The sequence below is a fragment of the Festucalex cinctus genome, chromosome 10, assembly GCF_051991245.1.
Source record: "Festucalex cinctus isolate MCC-2025b chromosome 10, RoL_Fcin_1.0, whole genome shotgun sequence".
In the NCBI taxonomy this organism is placed as follows: domain Eukaryota; kingdom Metazoa; phylum Chordata; class Actinopteri; order Syngnathiformes; family Syngnathidae; genus Festucalex; species Festucalex cinctus.
In genome coordinates, this window is record NC_135420.1 from 7,846,366 (window position 1) to 7,864,255 (window position 17,890).

The 17,890-nt window shown below is 43.1% G+C and overlaps 1 protein-coding gene across 1 annotated transcript; it reads right to left on the reverse strand.

The window, feature by feature from the left end:
• Positions 1-409: 409 nt before the first annotated feature.
• LOC144027138 (uncharacterized) lies at positions 410-16,219 on the reverse strand. Its single transcript, XM_077534449.1, has 8 exons — positions 16,048-16,219; positions 10,331-10,425; positions 9,381-9,507; positions 8,371-8,488; positions 7,948-8,024; positions 7,612-7,683; positions 3,593-3,656; positions 410-474 (listed from the first exon to the last, which is right to left on the reverse strand). The coding sequence occupies exons 1-8, from the start codon at positions 16,087-16,089 to the stop codon at positions 410-412; spliced, it is 660 nt and encodes a 219-aa protein (XP_077390575.1). The 5' UTR covers positions 16,090-16,219.
• Between the last annotated feature and the right edge of the window lie 1,671 nt (positions 16,220-17,890).

A 17,890-nucleotide genomic window follows, 5' to 3' on the forward strand; every position in this document is an offset into this window, starting at 1 on the left:
GTAGAGCCGCTGCTCCTCCGCGTTGAGAGGAGCCAGCTGAGGTGACTCGGGCATCTGGTTCGGATGCCTCCTGGACGCCTCCCTGGGGAGGTGTTCCGGGCATGTCCCACCGGCAGGAGGCCCCGGGGACGACCCAGGACACGCTGGAGAGACTATGTCTCTCGGCTGGCCTGGGAACGCCTTGGGATCCCGCCGGAGGAGCTGGTTGAAGTGGCTGGGGAGAGGGAAGTCTGGGTTTCCCTCCTAAAGCTGCTGCCCCCGCGACCCGACCTCGGATAAGCGGAAGAAGATGGATGGATGGATGGATGGATGGATGGATGATATAAAATTGTCATTAATGTCATGCGATTTAATGAGGAAAATGCTATATTGGGGTATATAGATCATTCTTTATGTCATAATCCTGCTCTCAGTCTGTGTGTCTGGTGTTTTTGCAGTGGCCAAGTGAAGGGGACGTGTCCACCTGCGCCACACCTGAGGCGCATTTCCACAATCAAGAGGTCTTTAAAAGGACTCCCGGAGCGACAGATCACTGTCGGATTATTTCTTGCACGCAGCCCTTGCTCAAGACGTCCTCTAGACCTTTTGTTCCTGAATCTTGTCTCGCGTTCTAGTATAGCCTTGTTTTGATTTGATAAGTTAGTATTTTTTCACGTGTATCTGCCACGGCGCTTTTTGTTTTGTATATAGTTAGATTGTAGTGTGTGTTATTGTGAATAGATAGATCCAGCTTGCGTTGTATTTTTTGTTAACCCCTGTTTCTTCTTGCCTTTTGCAAGTGTTTTTTGTTATTAACTTTTCCGAGTATTGTACTCGCGCTTTATGTTGTTTTTTCTCCTGGCATCTGAGCCAGCGTTTTGCGTTTGGTGGGTTTGTGAATAAACCTCATCTCAATTGTATTTTCCTGTCTGGGCCTACATTTTTTGGGATCCACTTTTTCACCGACAGCAGTCGGTACGTTACACTTTAAAATTATATGCCAAAATTTTATGTATCGAAAGTACTAGCAGTATTGGTATTGGTGATTACTCAAGAGTTGAATACTTGGACTAGTATCGAGCTGGAAAAAAGTGGTATTGAACATCCATAGTTCTGACACCCCCCCCCAAAAAAAAAAATAAATAAAAAAATAAAACAAAGTGCCGACTTTGGTACACATCCCTAACACGAATACACAGTGTGTACTTGTCCTTGCTGTGAATGAATTTCGGTCACATCATCTGCTGTGACTTGGATTCTGCAGGTGCTCAAAATGCATACATGCTTTATTATTATTATTATGATGTGGGATTAAATACTGTATGTAATCCATGAAGCAATTGGCTTCAATAAAATTTTAAGTAAATACAATTACAGTACTTCAGACTCTTTGGGAACGCACCTATACGTTTTTGGCCCTGGGAAGGATGTTAACAGTAGTGTAGAGTCACAGACAGAAACTGACTCCTGAATCTCAATTTTTCACAGTCAAGGTGCACTCAAAGCTCACTCTCACCACAGGCTTCCCCCACCCACCATTTTCCTCAGATAATGTTTTTTTTTTTTTCCCCCATCTTAAGCTGTGACGTTCTATAAAGGTGCCGCAGAGAGCACCTTGAGGTAGTGATTCATCACCTGTTTGGTGGAAAAGACTACACAAGCAACTGGTTTCTCGTATGACATGTTAAGTGAGCGTCTGGTGCAGCGGGTTATTTGTGAACGATTAAGATGATTAATAGCTTGGTGTCAAGTAAAAGCACATGACAGTCCAACTTGTCTCACAGAGCAAATATGTAGTGGAAAATGTCTGTGCAAGGTAGTGCAATAATGCAGTGCATGTTAAGTATACGTGATGGGCGCGGCAACAAGCTCTCTGTGGACAGATGTGCGTTCTGTCAGTGAGAGTGACAGTTAAATTCCCCGTTAAGAGAAAATAAGTGTCTTCAAATTTGAATGCACCTCAGAGAAGTGTGTTGTTAACAACCCTGCCAAATTTGAAGGATTTGAATTAAAATAATAAAAAAAAAAAAAAGTGGGACAATCAGCACGGCCTCGAGATACTTAAATGATGCTCAAACTTTACTCAAAGATGCCATACATTATAACTATTTGAACATCTTCCACCCAAAAAAAACATTCCTCTTTTGAATTCTTACCATTGCCCAAACTTTTTTTGCACCAAGATCTACCTTTCAAGCAGTCAACCTACCACAATCGAGTGATTTTATTTATTTTTTTTAATTGGAGGAGTGGGGAGCGCGTCAAACTCGCACCACTAACACGTCACCGGTTTGTGAGCATAGAGCGCTACCAATGAGCTAATTCTGGGTCTGGGTCACCAACAAAGCTCAGCACTGTATTTGAACATCTATGATGACTTCAATGGCAGTGAAAGGCAGCCGAATTTAAACGAATGTCATTTTGTTATTACATGTTATTATATTGCATTATATACACATTATATTCATATTCCATCCCATTTCAGCAGCAGTTTTCTTGAGCACTGACGTATCACAACAAAACATTCCATCACTTGTCCTAATTCACTCTACTTGCCTTCCTTTCCGGGATCTCTCCCGCCACTCGTGTTCATGTCGCAGCAAGGTCAAATAAACCGGTAAAGCATCAATTGAATTCAACACATGTAATGAGTCCTATGAAAACAATGAAAACCGGACATTTTAATTAATTTATTACAAAAAAAGGGTGGCACATTGGAATACTGGTCAGCACGTCCGCCTCCACTTCAACAGATCATGGTATTAAAACTTCCAAGAACACCCTCTTCAGCAAGCCATATAGAGCAGCGTTTCAGTCCCATCTACACAATGTCAGGCCTGCGGGCCCAGCCCGCTGAGTGTGCGTGTGTCTTCCAGGTGTGGTGCATTGGAGTCAAGCAGCAGGTGTGTCCAATTTATCAGCAGCCTACTTAAGCCAGCCTCTGACTCCACCACACCGCCAGATCGTCACAACTCCTGAACGAGTTGGTACATCCAGCTAGACCTTGAAATCAACGTTTACTTACCTTTCCTGACTCGCATTTTTGTCCTCCTTTTCAGCCTGTCTTCCTGCCCGCAGACCCTGACCTTGACCCACGCCTCGCCAACCAGAACCAGCCCCCAGCACCCAACGGACTGCAACCACTTTCTGGCCGTCCACAATTGCAATAAAACTTTGTCAACTCATTCATTTTGTTTTTCTGCATTTGGGTCCCCACCCCGCACCGGAACCGTGACACACAAGGTCAGTGTTTTTTCTTGCTACAATTCTAGACCCTAGACTGCTATATTGACCAAGCAACAAGAAGAGAAGCAACACAAGTGCCGCAGACCAAGGTGCCAAAGCCAAACTGTTCAGCAGGTAATTCCCCTTTATTTAAAAAAAAAAAAAAAAAAGCTTTTGCTATAGCTGGAAAACAATAGTAGATAGGTCTGAAGTCCTTTTTTTTTTTTTTCTTCACAGAAAACATAGTTATGCTAAATATAAATTTTTGTTTTGTTGTTGCTGCTGTTCCACTACTTTTGATTCAAGCCTATCTCTCAGATTCCTCGATCTGAAACCCCCATGGACTACTGGAGAAGCAGTAAAACCCGGTTCCCAGACCTTGCCTCACTTGCACATAAGTACCAGTACCAGTACTTGTACCAGCGTAGATAGTGAACGTTTGTTTTCTGCTGCTGCAAATGTTATTGACGAAAAACGAAACAGGCTTGGATACGAGAAAGCAGAGATGTTACTTTTTGTTAAAAAAAAAAAAAAATCCCCAAAAAACATTGTTGCCCTATCGGAAATGAAAAAGGTAATGTAGACATTGAGACAGTCACAAGTGAAAAGATATCTACTCTGCACTATTGATGGTTGACTTTTTTTTTTTTTTTTGAGAATGCAATTTTATTTAATTGGTTTTGATTTTTTTTTTGTAGGTCAATTCATTAATCACCTACCTCATCTTCACACACTTATGGTTGAATAGATGCATTTCTATCGCATAAATACTTGAATGTTTTTTTTTTTTTTTAATTGCAGATAAACCAGTCATAGTTATGTTGAATATTTTTCGACTGATGCGCTTTATTTTGAGTGATTATTTATGTTAGCTATTTCATATGGTCAATGTTTACCCTGTGAGTGTCTTTGCTGCTGGTTCACTTTATTGTCGAGGATGTTTGATGAGGGTGAGGGTTTTTTGTAGGTCAAAGACAACTTAGTGTCAATGCATTAATCACCTACCTCATCCTCGTGCACTTGTGGTTGAATAGATGCATTTCTATTGCATAAATATTTATTTATTTATTATTATTACTATTATTATTGGAGATAAACTAGTCATAGTTCTGTTAAATCATTTTCGACTGATGCACTTTATTTTGTGTAATTATTTATGTTACCTATTTCATATGGTAAATGTTTGGCTTGCAAGTGTCTTTGCTGCTGTTTTTAACAGCAAATGAGCAGATATTTTCGTGTGATTCCACATGAAAATTAACGTTTGAAACAAATTAGTTTGCTGTTATAGATCAGAGATACTAACTAAAACATGTTTTTCATCACTTCAACCGGACCCGTCGCCATGGGCGGGCCTTGGGGGTCCGTGCCCGCCCTGTCAGTCAGCCGTGCCCGCCCTAGCAAGATGACTCACCAACTATTCGTCCTATCAGTCACGTAAACTTGCGCCTTCTGTTTTAAGTAAAGCATGGTGTGCCAGCCAACCACATACCTCCTTTCAAGTTTGGCTGTGATTAACAACTAAGCGAGCCAATGACAATCAGGATCAGGAGGGATGGGGTGGGGTGGGGTGGGGGGAGACTCGCGCTCTGTAGACGTGCCTTAGCCAAATCTACTTCCGGGTAGATAGTGCGCATTTGCCGGCTGGCGCTGGGAGAAAGTGAGCAGTGAGCACGTTGTGCCGCTTTAATGGAAGCCACCAAATGCCAAACCTCGATCCAGGATGACACAGTTGACATCAATGGGAATCCTGAGTCCACTGGTTACGTTTACAAGTGAGTGTCAAACTTTTATTTTAATTAGTCAAGCCACACAGCACGGATGAATTACTGCGGTCAGGCCAGCCGCCACTCGAAAAGACGAAGTCAAGCCAGCCGCCCCAACGATTGTTAATACTGTGCATTACGGTAACGTGCCGACGTGCCCCTGCTTTGGCCACCTTCAAAATAAAAGCTGAGCAAAACCTGGTTTATGGTTTAAAATAAAGAATCATAAAAAAACAACGGTTTGTTATTCCAGGACCAGACCAGTTCTAAGGGACACTACACCACCCCAGGTATCCAGCCAAAGTACTTTCAACAAAATCTGATGTTGCATTTCAAAATAAAACTCATTTGAAAATTGCAATCTCGACTATAATCCCTGATTTCAAAAAATCATTAAAAATTCATGGTTTGTTATCCCAGGACCAGACCAGTTCTAGGGGACACTACACCACCCCAGGTATCCAACCAAAGTACTTTGAACAAAATCTGATGTTGCATTTCAAAATAAAACTCATTTGAAAAGGAAATCTCGACTATTATTGTTGATTTCAAAAAATCATTAAAAATTCATGGTTTGTTATCCCAGGACCAGACCAGTTCTAAGGGACACGACACCATCCCAGGTATCCAGCCAAAGTACTTTGAACAAAATCTGATGTTGCATTTCAAAATAAAACTCATTTGAAAAGTTACATCTCGACTATAATCCCTGATTTCAAAAAATCATTAAAAATTCATGGTTTGTTATCCCAGGACCAGACCAGTTCTAGGGGACACTACACCACCCCAGGTATCCAACCAAACTACTTTGAACAAAATCTGATGTTGCATTTCAAAATAAAACTCATTTGAACATTGCAATCTCGACTATAATCTCTGATTTCAAAAAATCTTTAAAAATTCATGGTTTGTTATCCCAGGACCAGACCAGTTCTAAGGGACACGACACCATCCCAGGTATCCAGCCAAACTACTTTGAACAAAATCTGATGTTGCATTTCAAAATAAAACTCATTTGAAAATTGCAATCTCGACTATAATCCCTGATTTCAAAAAATCATTAAAAATTCATGGTATGTTATCCCAGGACCAGACCAGTTCTAGGGGACACTACACCACCCCAGGTATCCAACCAAAGTACTTTGAACAAAATCTGATGTTGCATTTCAAAATTAAACTCATTTGAAAATTGCAATCTCGACTATAATCCCTGATTTAAAAAAATCATTAAAAATTCATGGTTTGTTATCCCAGGACCAGACCAGTTCTAAGGGACACTACACCACCCCAGGTATCCAACCAAAGTACTTTGAACAAAATCTGATGTTGCATTTCAAAATAAAACTCATTTGAAAATTGAAATCTCGACTATAATCTCTGATTTCAAAAAATCTTTAAAAATTCATGGTTTGTTATCCCAGGACCAGACCAGTTCTAAGGGACACGACACCATCCCAGGTATCCAGCCAAACTACTTTGAACAAAATCTGATGTTGCATTTCAAAATAAAACTCATTTGAAAATTGCAATCTCGACTATAATCCCTGATTTCAAAAAATCATTAAAAATTCATGGTTTGTTATCCCAGGACCAGACCAGTTCTAGGGGACACTACACCACCCCAGGTATCCAACCAAAGTACTTTGAACAAAATATGATGTTGCATTTCAAAATAAAACTCATTTGAACATTGCAATCTCGACTATTATTGTTGATTTCAAAAAATCATTAAAAATTCATGGTTTGTTATCCCAGGACCAGACCAGTTCTAGGGGACACTACACCACCCCAGGTATCCAACCAAAGTACTTTGAACAAAATCTGATGTTGCATTTCAAAATAAAACTCATTTGAACATTGCAATCTCGACTATTATTGTTGATTTCAAAAAATCATTAAAAATTCATGGTTTGTTATCCCAGGACCAGACCAGTTCTAGGGGACACTACACCACCCCAGGTATCCAGCCAAACTACTTTGAACAAAATCTGATGTTGCATTTCAAAATAAAACTCATTTGAACATTGCAATCTCGACTATAATCCCTGATTTCAAAAAATCATTAAAAATTCATGGTTTGTTATCCCAGGACCAGACCAGTTCTAGGGGACACTACACCACCCCAGGTATCCAACCAAAGTACTTTGAACAAAATCTGATGTTGCATTTCAAAATAAAACTCATTTGAAAATGAAATCTCGACATTAATCCCTGATTTCAAAAAATCATTAAAAATTCATGGTTTGTTATCCCAGAACCAGACCAGTTCTAAGGGACACTATTATTTTATTACTATATCATTAGTATTATTATGGGAGTGGAATGGAGAAGAGCGGAAACACGCACACACACTCAAGCAACGTTTCTGAGTCATCGGAGTGCCACTGTCTGATCAATATTTAAACGGATGACATCAAATGCAGTCAAATACAGTAATTTAACAATATGACATTCAATGTGAAAGCACATACAATATATACATATATATATATATATATACATATGAAATTCTTTTGTCATTTTTAATGCTGCTTTTGCTGATGTTTTAGATTTTTATTGAGGCACCAACAAAAGATGTTGGTATCATGATAACACTAATTCACATTTGGCATAAAGGGCAAAACCAGTCTCGTGTTCGGACATTTCTCAATTCTTGTGATGTCATTCCTAGGCACTGCACATGGTACCACCTTCCGCAGCCGTTACATTGGATCTAATCAGAGGAAAAATTGAAAAACAAATTATTACAAAACACTTTAATGCAACAATACGTATGGGCAAATTTTAACAAGGACAACTCGATAACATGTTTTTTTTTTTTTTTTTTTTAATTACTCACTACAAATTGTATTTTCCAAAACCTGAACAAATCTAACTTCTATGGACTTCACAAACTAATGTGCCACTAATATACAGCAGGACTAAATGAAAAAATTATATTCAAATACATAATATGATCTTGCAAAGTAAAACTCACCCAGTGTGTTACAGGAGGACCTGTTCCAGGCGGTTTGGTCATTGAACACATGCCACAGTGTATGGAGATATCAAATACTACAACATAATGAAAGCAAATATCAGTTAATGTATATATAATTTTTTTTTTTTTTAATTCACAGTCCTGTAGGTATGCTGTTTGAAATTGTTATTGAAATTTTAAATTCATCTGTGGAGAAAGAATACAGACATATCTTTCATATAGTCACACATTGTGGTACATTGCATGAACAACTGCATAAGTAATGTCATTCAGGATAATCCGTTGTGTTAAAGACTTAATATTAATTAAGCATGTACCTGTATTCATAAGAATTGTTTGGCCAATCAATGTATTGATGATACAACTGCAGAAAAAAATGTTTTATTATGGGTGATTAGTGATCACTCTTAAATAGCCTACCAGATTCTTTCAGTATCTTTAAAGCCAGTCTTCTTCTCTCAGACGCCATTTCCACACTCGATGTCCTGAACTTCATGCAAGGAATGTCTGGGAAAGCCTTCATCAGTTCCATTGCCATCTGAAACACAAACAGCTTTTCTTGTCTTGTGGGATTGACCTAATTGTTTAGTTTAGTTTAGTTTAGTTTAGTTTAGTTTATTCATTATTATTATTCATTTTTTCCTTTCGGACACATTACAGTTTACATCAATCACATCACATCATTTGCAACATTGACATCCGAAAGAAGGGCTGACGGGTAGAAGCCGAAGCTTATTCGAGACCCGTCCCCATCGACCCATTACTATAACGCATCAATCATATACATTATTTAGAATAGTCATAATTTTTATCGTTATCCATCCCATACTATCCCAGACACTGCTCGCTCAGTTCATCTTGAATGTCCGTGTGTAGATTGTGGCTAGTCCCAGTCATTTGGCACTGGTGAGTCGGTCCCCAGACGCCACCAGCAAGCCCACCCCGCCAGGCGAGCAGCCAAGGCAAGCGCAATTCTTCTCTTTCACCAGTAGGGTCTTCGCTGACCTCGGATCAGCTTTCACACATGTTGTGCTTTCCAGAAGAGTAGATCGGCTTGCATTCGGCCCATTGCTTTCAAGCAATTTCAGCACTCGATTCTGGTCAGGTAGCACCACTGGTTGCTAGCATGTTGTGGATCTGATGACTCCTGTGCGCTGCCCAGCCTAGCTCACCCAGCAGAGCGGCCCACGCCAGCCGCACTCCAGGCACCAGACCAACAACCCCATTTTGCGTATTGACAGCAGATTCATTGGAGCCACAATACAGCCTTATCATGTAGATTTAGGGTACACAATTCATAAATACAGTTTATACAAGGCAACATATAGTGTAACTGATTGTTTTTGTATGTAACTCATTATATAGCTACATAAGCCAAATACACAACCAGTGACTGTCCAATATTTAATGACAAAGTAGATATTAATTACCAAGGTAACAATAACGCCACAGCTATTGCCATCCTTCTGGGTGGGATGGGACAGACACCCTCCTTTCCATTTGTTGTCCACCCAGTCTGACTTTCCATAGCAGGTTCTCCTCATTATTAGGTATTCACTGTGTTTGATAAAGGTCACAAGAACAACACCTTTCACACTGTAAAAATAATTCAAAATAGTGTGTAAATAGTAGGGAATATTGGCCATTTTGACGAATATCAGTATCAGCCTTTTTTAAAAATCTGACGGCCGATAAAAAAATCAACCTAAAACCATTTTAATCACAAAGAACTATTTACTTAAATTTTCAGTTAACTTTATAAGAGAAGCTGCTGATGTTGCGAACTTTGTGAACCATTTTTTTCTTAAAAAGTTTGAAAATTTAAGTGTGAAGATTTCTTTTTTTTTTTATTTGTAGAAAACGATAGAGAGCTATAGTATTTCCTTGTTTAAGTTTCTATTTAACTTTTTAAGACGTACTTATGACTTTGGAAGCTCTCTCTGAACATTTATTAGAAATTTAAAAAGGGATGTTTATTATCTAAGATAAGAAAAAAAGAAAAAACATACATTTTGACAGGTCTGAAAAGTTGTTCAATAAACATGCTATAAGACATGACAACAAAGTCAAGATTGCCATTTATATATTTTTTAAAAAGTGGACACCAATATCTTCTTTCACCCCTTTTTACTGAAAATTAATATCGGCTCCAAATATCGGATATCAGCCACCTTGACCACTAATAATCGGCATCGGTATTGGGCCTAAAAAAAAGATTGGTCTATCACTAGTAAATAAATTTAATTATTTGAAGATACATTTATGGTACTGAGTATGTGATGAAAGGGGTACATTACATTGAGGTACAGACTATGATAGAGAAGGTCAGCACCACAGCAACTGTTTGAAGAGATGGAAGTGCAGTATACATTGTAAATACCTGAATTTTTTGGCAGCAATGTTGGAATCCGTTGCTTCAGTGTTGCTCAATGCTGGATCCACCAGATAAACTGTTTGGTTAACAGCATTTATGTACTGAAAGGTTAGAAATTAAACATATATATGTTTATATTTTTTGGAGGAAGCACAGTTTTATTGCTACTACTAGAAGCTTTTCACAAGCATTGCCAATAATACAACTAAAACAACTAATTTTGACAGGTATGAAATATTTTTCTCTGTGGAAATAAATACTGTACATGAACTGCACTTACCAGTGTCACGCCGCCACCAGGCGTGGCGGTTCATGCTTTTATTTTTGTGTCTCTGTTTCCCGTTTTACTTTGAAATCCTTACTCTCCTCTCACCCCAGGTCACTTGCCCTTCCTGCCGCTCACTCATTACCGGTCCCCGCTCATGATTATCACCACCTGCCACCAATCAACCCACACAATAAAAGCCAGCTGCATTCTCCCCTCAGTGCCGAAGTGTCACCGCCAGTGCATGGAAGCGTCCCACAGTCCTTATGTCCTTGTTCATGTTGCCTAGCGTTGTTGCCTTGTTTTTGTGCCTTTTCCTCCCTTTTGGAGCGCCTTTAGTTACCCCTTTTGCCTTGTGCCCTTTTTCCTCCCTAGCGGAGCGCTTTCTGTTGTCCCCAGTACCTTTTGCCTGTTTTTTCCTCCCTAGTGGAGCGCTTTTTGTTCTCCACTTTTTCCCCTCCCTGTTCTCCTCTCAGTTTGAGAGGAGACCTTTGTTGGCCGGTAATAAACCTGCTGCCTTGGTGGCCTACCTTACGCCTGCGTCTGAGTCCTACTTGTCCTCGCCTTGTCAGTACACTTCGGCCAGCATGGACCCAGCAGGCACGGTCGAGGCCGCACTGCAGAGCCAGGAGGCCCGGCTCAACAACCAGGACCGGATCCAACAGACCATGCTGTCCCGGATGGAGGAATTGACCAGCCAGGTCCACGAGCTGGTAAGCCTTTCACGGCGTCGAGCGCCAGCTCCCACTGGACAGATTCCTCACCCTGAGTTCTCTGTACCGACCACGCCATTCACCGGGGTAGGATTAAGACTGGCCTCCCCAGAACGATACTCCGGTGAACCCGGACGCTGTCAGACTTTCCTCACGGAATGCGACATTCATTTTGAGCAGTTACCACAGGCATTTCCCACAGCCCGATCCCGAGTGGCCTTCATGGTGTCTCACCTGACGGGTCGGGCCAAAACCTGGGCGACCGCGGAATGGGCCAGGGGTTCCTCGGTCTGCCAAAGCGTACAGGACTTTCAAATCGCTTTGCGCCAAGTCTTTGATCCAGAAAACAATGACCGAGAGAAGGCACGAGCACTGAGCCGACTTCAGCAAGGCAGAGAATCTGTCAGCGACTATGCAGTTCGCTTTCGAACGCTGGCAACGAACAGTGGCTGGAACGCCATCGCACTTCACGACCATTTTTTGAAAGGACTCTCACCTGCCATTCAAGAGCTTCTGGTTCCCGTAGATCTCCCCGCGGACTTGGACGCCTTGATTTCCCTCGCCATCCGGACCGATCATCGTCGCCAGGAGCTGGCCAAGATCGGCGGACCGCGAAGGAGGGAGGAACCCACCCCCTGGACGCGGACACCGGAGGCCAGAAGGCCGCGATTCATCGCTCCTTCCCGACCGGAACCAGGAGAGGTGGACCTCGCTAGCGACGAACCCATGCAACTGGGAAGGGCTCGGCTTTCGCCGGAGGAGAGGCAGCGCCGACGCCGAGAGGGCCGCTGCTACTATTGTGGTGGTCTTGGGCACTTGGTGGAATCCTGCACCACAAAGGGCCACTCTCCGGTGAGTCCTCCGTCACCCCGACCCGCCAAGAATCACAGACTTATGCCAATTCAGATAATCCACCACAATGTCACCATAGATCTGTCAGCCCTCATCGACTCCGGATCCGACGAAAGTCTCATGGACTGGGAGCTCGTAAAGCAAATACGAGCCTCCACCGAACCCCTTTCTTTGACCATCCAGGCTCGAGCGCTGAATGGCAAGGAGCTCTTCCAAATCACCCACATTACTGAACCTCTGGAAGTCCGAATCGGACCTCACTTCGAGACTCTCCGTTTCCATGTTTTCCACGCTGCTTCCCCCACTTTGGTTCTGGGACACCCTTGGCTGTGTCTACATAGCCCCAGAATCGACTGGAACACTGGAGTTGTTCTGGAGTGGGGAAAGGACTGCAGCTCTCACGGGTCGGAACAACCCGCACTCCGAAACTCCACAGCCCAGGTTCACCAGGTGACTCTCGTCCCACCGGCTCAAGAAGAGTACCCGAACTTGCACACTGTTCCCTCCTGCTACCACCACCTGCGGGAGGTCTTCAGCAAAACCAAAGCCATGACTCTCCCTCCACACCGCCCATATGACTGCCCGATCGATCTGAATCCCGGTTCAACCATTCCCAAGGGGAGACTGTACTCAGTCTCAGGACCCGAACGCCAGGCCATGAACCACTACATTGATGACTCCTTGAAAGCCGGCCTCATCCGACCGTCTTCCTCGCCTGCAGGAGCAGGCTTTTTCTTTGTGAGTAAAAAGGATGGATCCCTACGCCCCTGCATCGATTACAGTCCTTTGAACGACATCACTGTCAAGAACCGGTACCCATTGCCCTTGATGTCCTCGGTGTTCGATCAGCTGCAACAAGCCAAGATCTTCACGAAGCTCGATCTGCGGAACGCCTATCACCTCATTCGGATCCGTGAGGGAGACGAATGGAAGACAGGCTTCAACACTCCTCGGGGACATTATGAATACCTGGTCATGCCATTTGGCCTCACGAATGCTCCCGCCGTCTTCCAGGCAATGATAAATGAGGTACTCAAGGACTTCATAGATCACTTCGTGTACGTTTACTTGGATGACATTCTGATCTACTCACCTGACCTAATGAGCCATCGTGACCACGTAAACCGAGTACTCCAACGTCTTTTGGATCACCATCTGTATGTGAAAGCTGAGAAGAGCCTATTTCATGTTAACACCATCTCCTTCCTGGGATTCATCGTGTCACCAGGGAAGGTGGAAATGGACGCGGACAAGGTCAGCGCCGTACGAGATTGGCCCACGCCAGACTCCCGGAAGAAAGTTCAACAGTTCCTCGGATTCGCCAACTTCTACCGCAGATTCATAAGAAGCTTCAGCACCATTGCCGCTCCTCTACACGCCTTGACCTCCCCACAAGTCCGTTTTTCATGGAACCCGGAAGCCGAAAAGGCATTCAAAGACTTAAAAGCACGCTTCACCCATGCCCCAATTCTCAGAGTCCCAGACCCCAAACGCCAGTTCGTGGTGGAAGTAGACGCCTCCAGTGTTGGAATTGGGGCGGTGCTGTCCCAGCGTTGTCAAGAGGACGGCAAGACACATCCCTGCGCATTTCTTTCACGTAAATTATCCAAGGCTGAGTGCAATTACTCAGTCGGAGATCGGGAGCTTCTCGCTGTAAAAGTGGCCCTAGAAGAATGGAGACACTGGCTGGAAGGCGCTGAAATGCCTTTTGTGATCTGGACCGATCACCGAAATTTGGAGTACCTACGCCAGGCCAAAAGACTCAATCCCCGACAGGCCAGGTGGTCCTTGTTTTTTAACCGCTTTGTATTCTCTTTAACTTACAGACCAGGCAGCAAAAACGTCAAAGCAGACGCATTGTCAAGAATCCACGAATCCGAGCTATTGGAGGCCGAGCCTGAGACCATCCTGCCCCGGGATTGCATTGTTGGAGCCATGAGATGGCAAATTGAGGACGATGTCAAGGAGGCATTGCGCAACGTCACTCCCCCCACGTCTTGTCCACCACGTCGACTCTTCGTGCCTGAGGAACTACGATCTCAGGTGATACACTGGGCTCACACTTCACAGCTGTTTTGTCATCCTGGAGTCCGCAGGACCATGTATGCTGTTGCCAGGAGATTCTGGTGGCCGGCAATGGAAACCACCGTAAAAGAGTACGTCGCTGCCTGTCCCACTTGTGCCCGCAACAAGTCCTCGACTCAGTCCCGGATGGGCCTTCTTCAGCCACTACCAATCCCATCCAGACCATGGGCAGAAATCTCATTGGACTTTGTGACCGGACTGCCCCTATCCCATGGTAAAACCACAATTCTCACCGTTGTCGACAGGTTCTCCAAAATGGTTCACTTTATTCCACTATCCAAGCTCCCATCCGCCAAAACTACAGCCGACATCATGATCCACCACATATTCCGGTTTTATGGTTTCCCTCTGCACATCGTCTCCGACCGTGGACCACAGTTCGTTTCCCGCTTCTGGTCACAGTTTTGTAAAGCCCTGGGTGCCAAAGCCAATCTGACGTCTGGATACCACCCTGAGGCCAATGGACAGGCCGAACGACTAAATCAACAGCTTGAGACCGGTCTCCGATGCCTTGTCTCCCAGAACCCGACCACCTGGAGCAAGTACCTGGTATGGGTCGAACTCGCACACAACTCATTGCCCACATCTGCCACAGGTCTTACCCCGTTTAAATGCGTCCACGGCTACGATCCACCGTTTTTCGCTGAACTGGAGGAGGAGGCAACGGTTCCCTCGGTCCAGGCCATGATCCGTCGGTGCCACAAAGTCTGGTCGGCGGCCCGGACGGCGCTTCAACGCCAGGGAGACCGGGTGAAGAGGGCCGCCGACCGGAAAAGGAGACCGGCACCTGAATACCGCCCAGGCCAGCGAGTTTGGCTATCAGCAAAACACCTCAGACTCAAGGTACCATGTCCGAAGCTGGCCCCGCGATTTGTGGGGCCTTTCCCAGTAACCAAGTCCATAGGTCTCGCCGCCGTTCGACTCCGCCTGCCAAGATCCCTCAGAGTTCATCCGACATTCCACGTCAGTCAAGTCAAGCCGGTCCACGAAAGCCCACTTGTGCCCTCCGAACCCGACCCACCCCCCCCAGAGATGGTTGAAGGCGGCCCCGTTTACAAGGTCAGGAAACTCTTAGATGTGCGTAATCGGGGCCGCGGGAGACAATACCTAGTCGACTGGGAGGGGTACGGCCCGGAGGAAAGACAATGGGTCCCCTCCCGGTTCATCGTTGATCCCTCTTTAATTGATGATTTTTATGCTGAACACCCTGACATTCCTGGGCCGTCAAGAGCCGGCCGTTGAGGGGGGGGTACTGTCACGCCGCCACCAGGCATGGCGGTTCATGCTTTTATTTTTGTGTCTCTGTTTCCCGTTTTACTTTGAAATCCTTACTCTCCTCTCACCCCAGGTCACTTGCCCTTCCTGCCGCTCACTCATTACCGGTCCCCGCTCATGATTATCACCACCTGCCACCAATCAACCCACACAATAAAAGCCAGCTGCATTCTCCCCTCAGTGCCGAAGTGTCACCGCCAGTGCATGGAAGCGTCCCACAGTCCTTATGTCCTTGTTCATGTTGCCTAGCGTTGTTGCCTTGTTTTTGTGCCTTTTCCTCCCTTTTGGAGCGCCTTTAGTTACCCCTTTTGCCTTGTGCCCTTTTTCCTCCCTAGCGGAGCGCTTTCTGTTGTCCCCAGTACCTTTTGCCTGTTTTTTCCTCCCTAGTGGAGTGCTTTTTGTTCTCCACTTTTTCCCCTCCCTGTTCTCCTCTCAGTTTGAGAGGAGACCTTTGTTGGCCGGTAATAAACCTGCTGCCTTGGTGGCCTACCTTACGCCTGCGTCTGAGTCCTACTTGTCCTCGCCTTGTCAACCAGAAGCTTCCAGTGATTCCTGTTGACATTTACAAATGACATAATGCCCTTGTATTTGTGAAAGTTCACCTGTCAATAGAGATACAGTGTAAGCTTAAGTATTACAATTTATATTCCTCAAAATAATAAACATCATGGCTTTGAGTGCTATCCTCTGAACTGGTTTGGTGACCTTCCCCCTAATCACAGCAATACCTTTGGCAGACAGTGACGTGGAAGTTGTTTCCTGTCACCAGCGAGAATGAGGCCAGCTGTGTAGTGGTTCAATATATAAAGTCTTTTCTTCCTCTGAAGTTTGTTTGCAGAAAGATGAAGTAATGCCTCAATTATCTATGAAAAAAAAATATTTGTTTGGGATTATTTGTCAAATGAGAGTTTCATTATTTTATTTAATTAGTATAATAACCTTAAATTATAAATGTACCTCGCCATTAAGCCACTCATGAGGCCGTAATGAACATAGCTCACTGTGCCAGATGATAATGGTGTTGCCTTTTATTTGCGATGGCAGCATTGCAACCACAACTTCTGTTTCCTTCTTACCCCACAAATCATCAAGCTGTAACCACAAACACATACACAAAAACATCAAAATTTTACAGATCAGTATTAGATGGTATATATGGCAGTCTAAATCATTTTCAGAAAAGTAAATATGTCACAGTACTTAATAATAGTATAATAATAATAGTAATATAGTAATATTGTAATAACTAGGGGTGTGAATTGCCTAGTACCTGACGATTCGATTCGTATCACGATTCACAGGTCACGATTCGATTCGATACCGATTAATCCCGATACGAATTTATAAGTCGATTGTTGCGATTTTTTTTCATTAAAATTTAGAAAATACTAATCAGTAAGCTTGTAGAGTGTAAGATTTATATGAAAATGTATTATTTATTTATCTGAAATTTCAGTCTTATAGAGGTTGTAATTTGTTTCATGTTTGAACAGCATTGAAATAAAATATTAAGGCTTAATGTTCCGTTCATATAACATTCTTCCATGCTTAAGGTGTGAATCCTAAAAAAAATAAAATAAATAAATAAATAAATAAATAAAAATAAAATAAAAAATCGATTTTGCCGATTATTGAATCGATTCGAGAATCGCGCGATGTAGTATCGCGATATATCGCCGAATCGATTTTTTTTTAACACCCCTAGTAATAACAGTATAATCAAGACTAGGGCAGTTTTATTTACACATTTAAAACAATAATAAAGTTATAGTTAAAAAAAAGTAAGTGAGGTCAATAATAACAAATACATTTAAAATATCAAGGCCTGTTAGTTGGGCTACGAAAATAGCAAAAAAAAAATACAAAAATTTGTACCTGGGACAAAGGGTTGAGGATTTGAAAAATGGAAGGGAAATGATTAATATTTTTCTCCCAGGTGTTTGAAGGACAAATATTGAAATCATTTAAAAAACTTCAAAATAGAATTATACCTAAGAAGGATTTTTACAAATATTTGCAATTAAGACATTACCTCCAGAGACATAGTGAATGGGGAAAAATATGTAAAGAACCGACTGAGATTGCGGAATGTTTCAAATTTATTCAAAGGGACAGTCAAAGAAGGGAGTCATTTATAAAGCTATGCAAATTTATTTCAGCACTAATTTTATGGAGGTCAAGGGAAAGTGGGAATTGGAACCTAATGTATTAATAAAGACTAAAGATTGGGAGAAAAAGAGGGGCACAAAATAACCAGCAGTCCAACATGGAGTGAGTTTTAATGGAAAGTAGATGTGTTACTTCAATAAGCGAAGTGTGCATTAAGTTTGCGCATCAATTTGAATGGCGGAGAGTAGAGTGGTGACAATCTTTGCG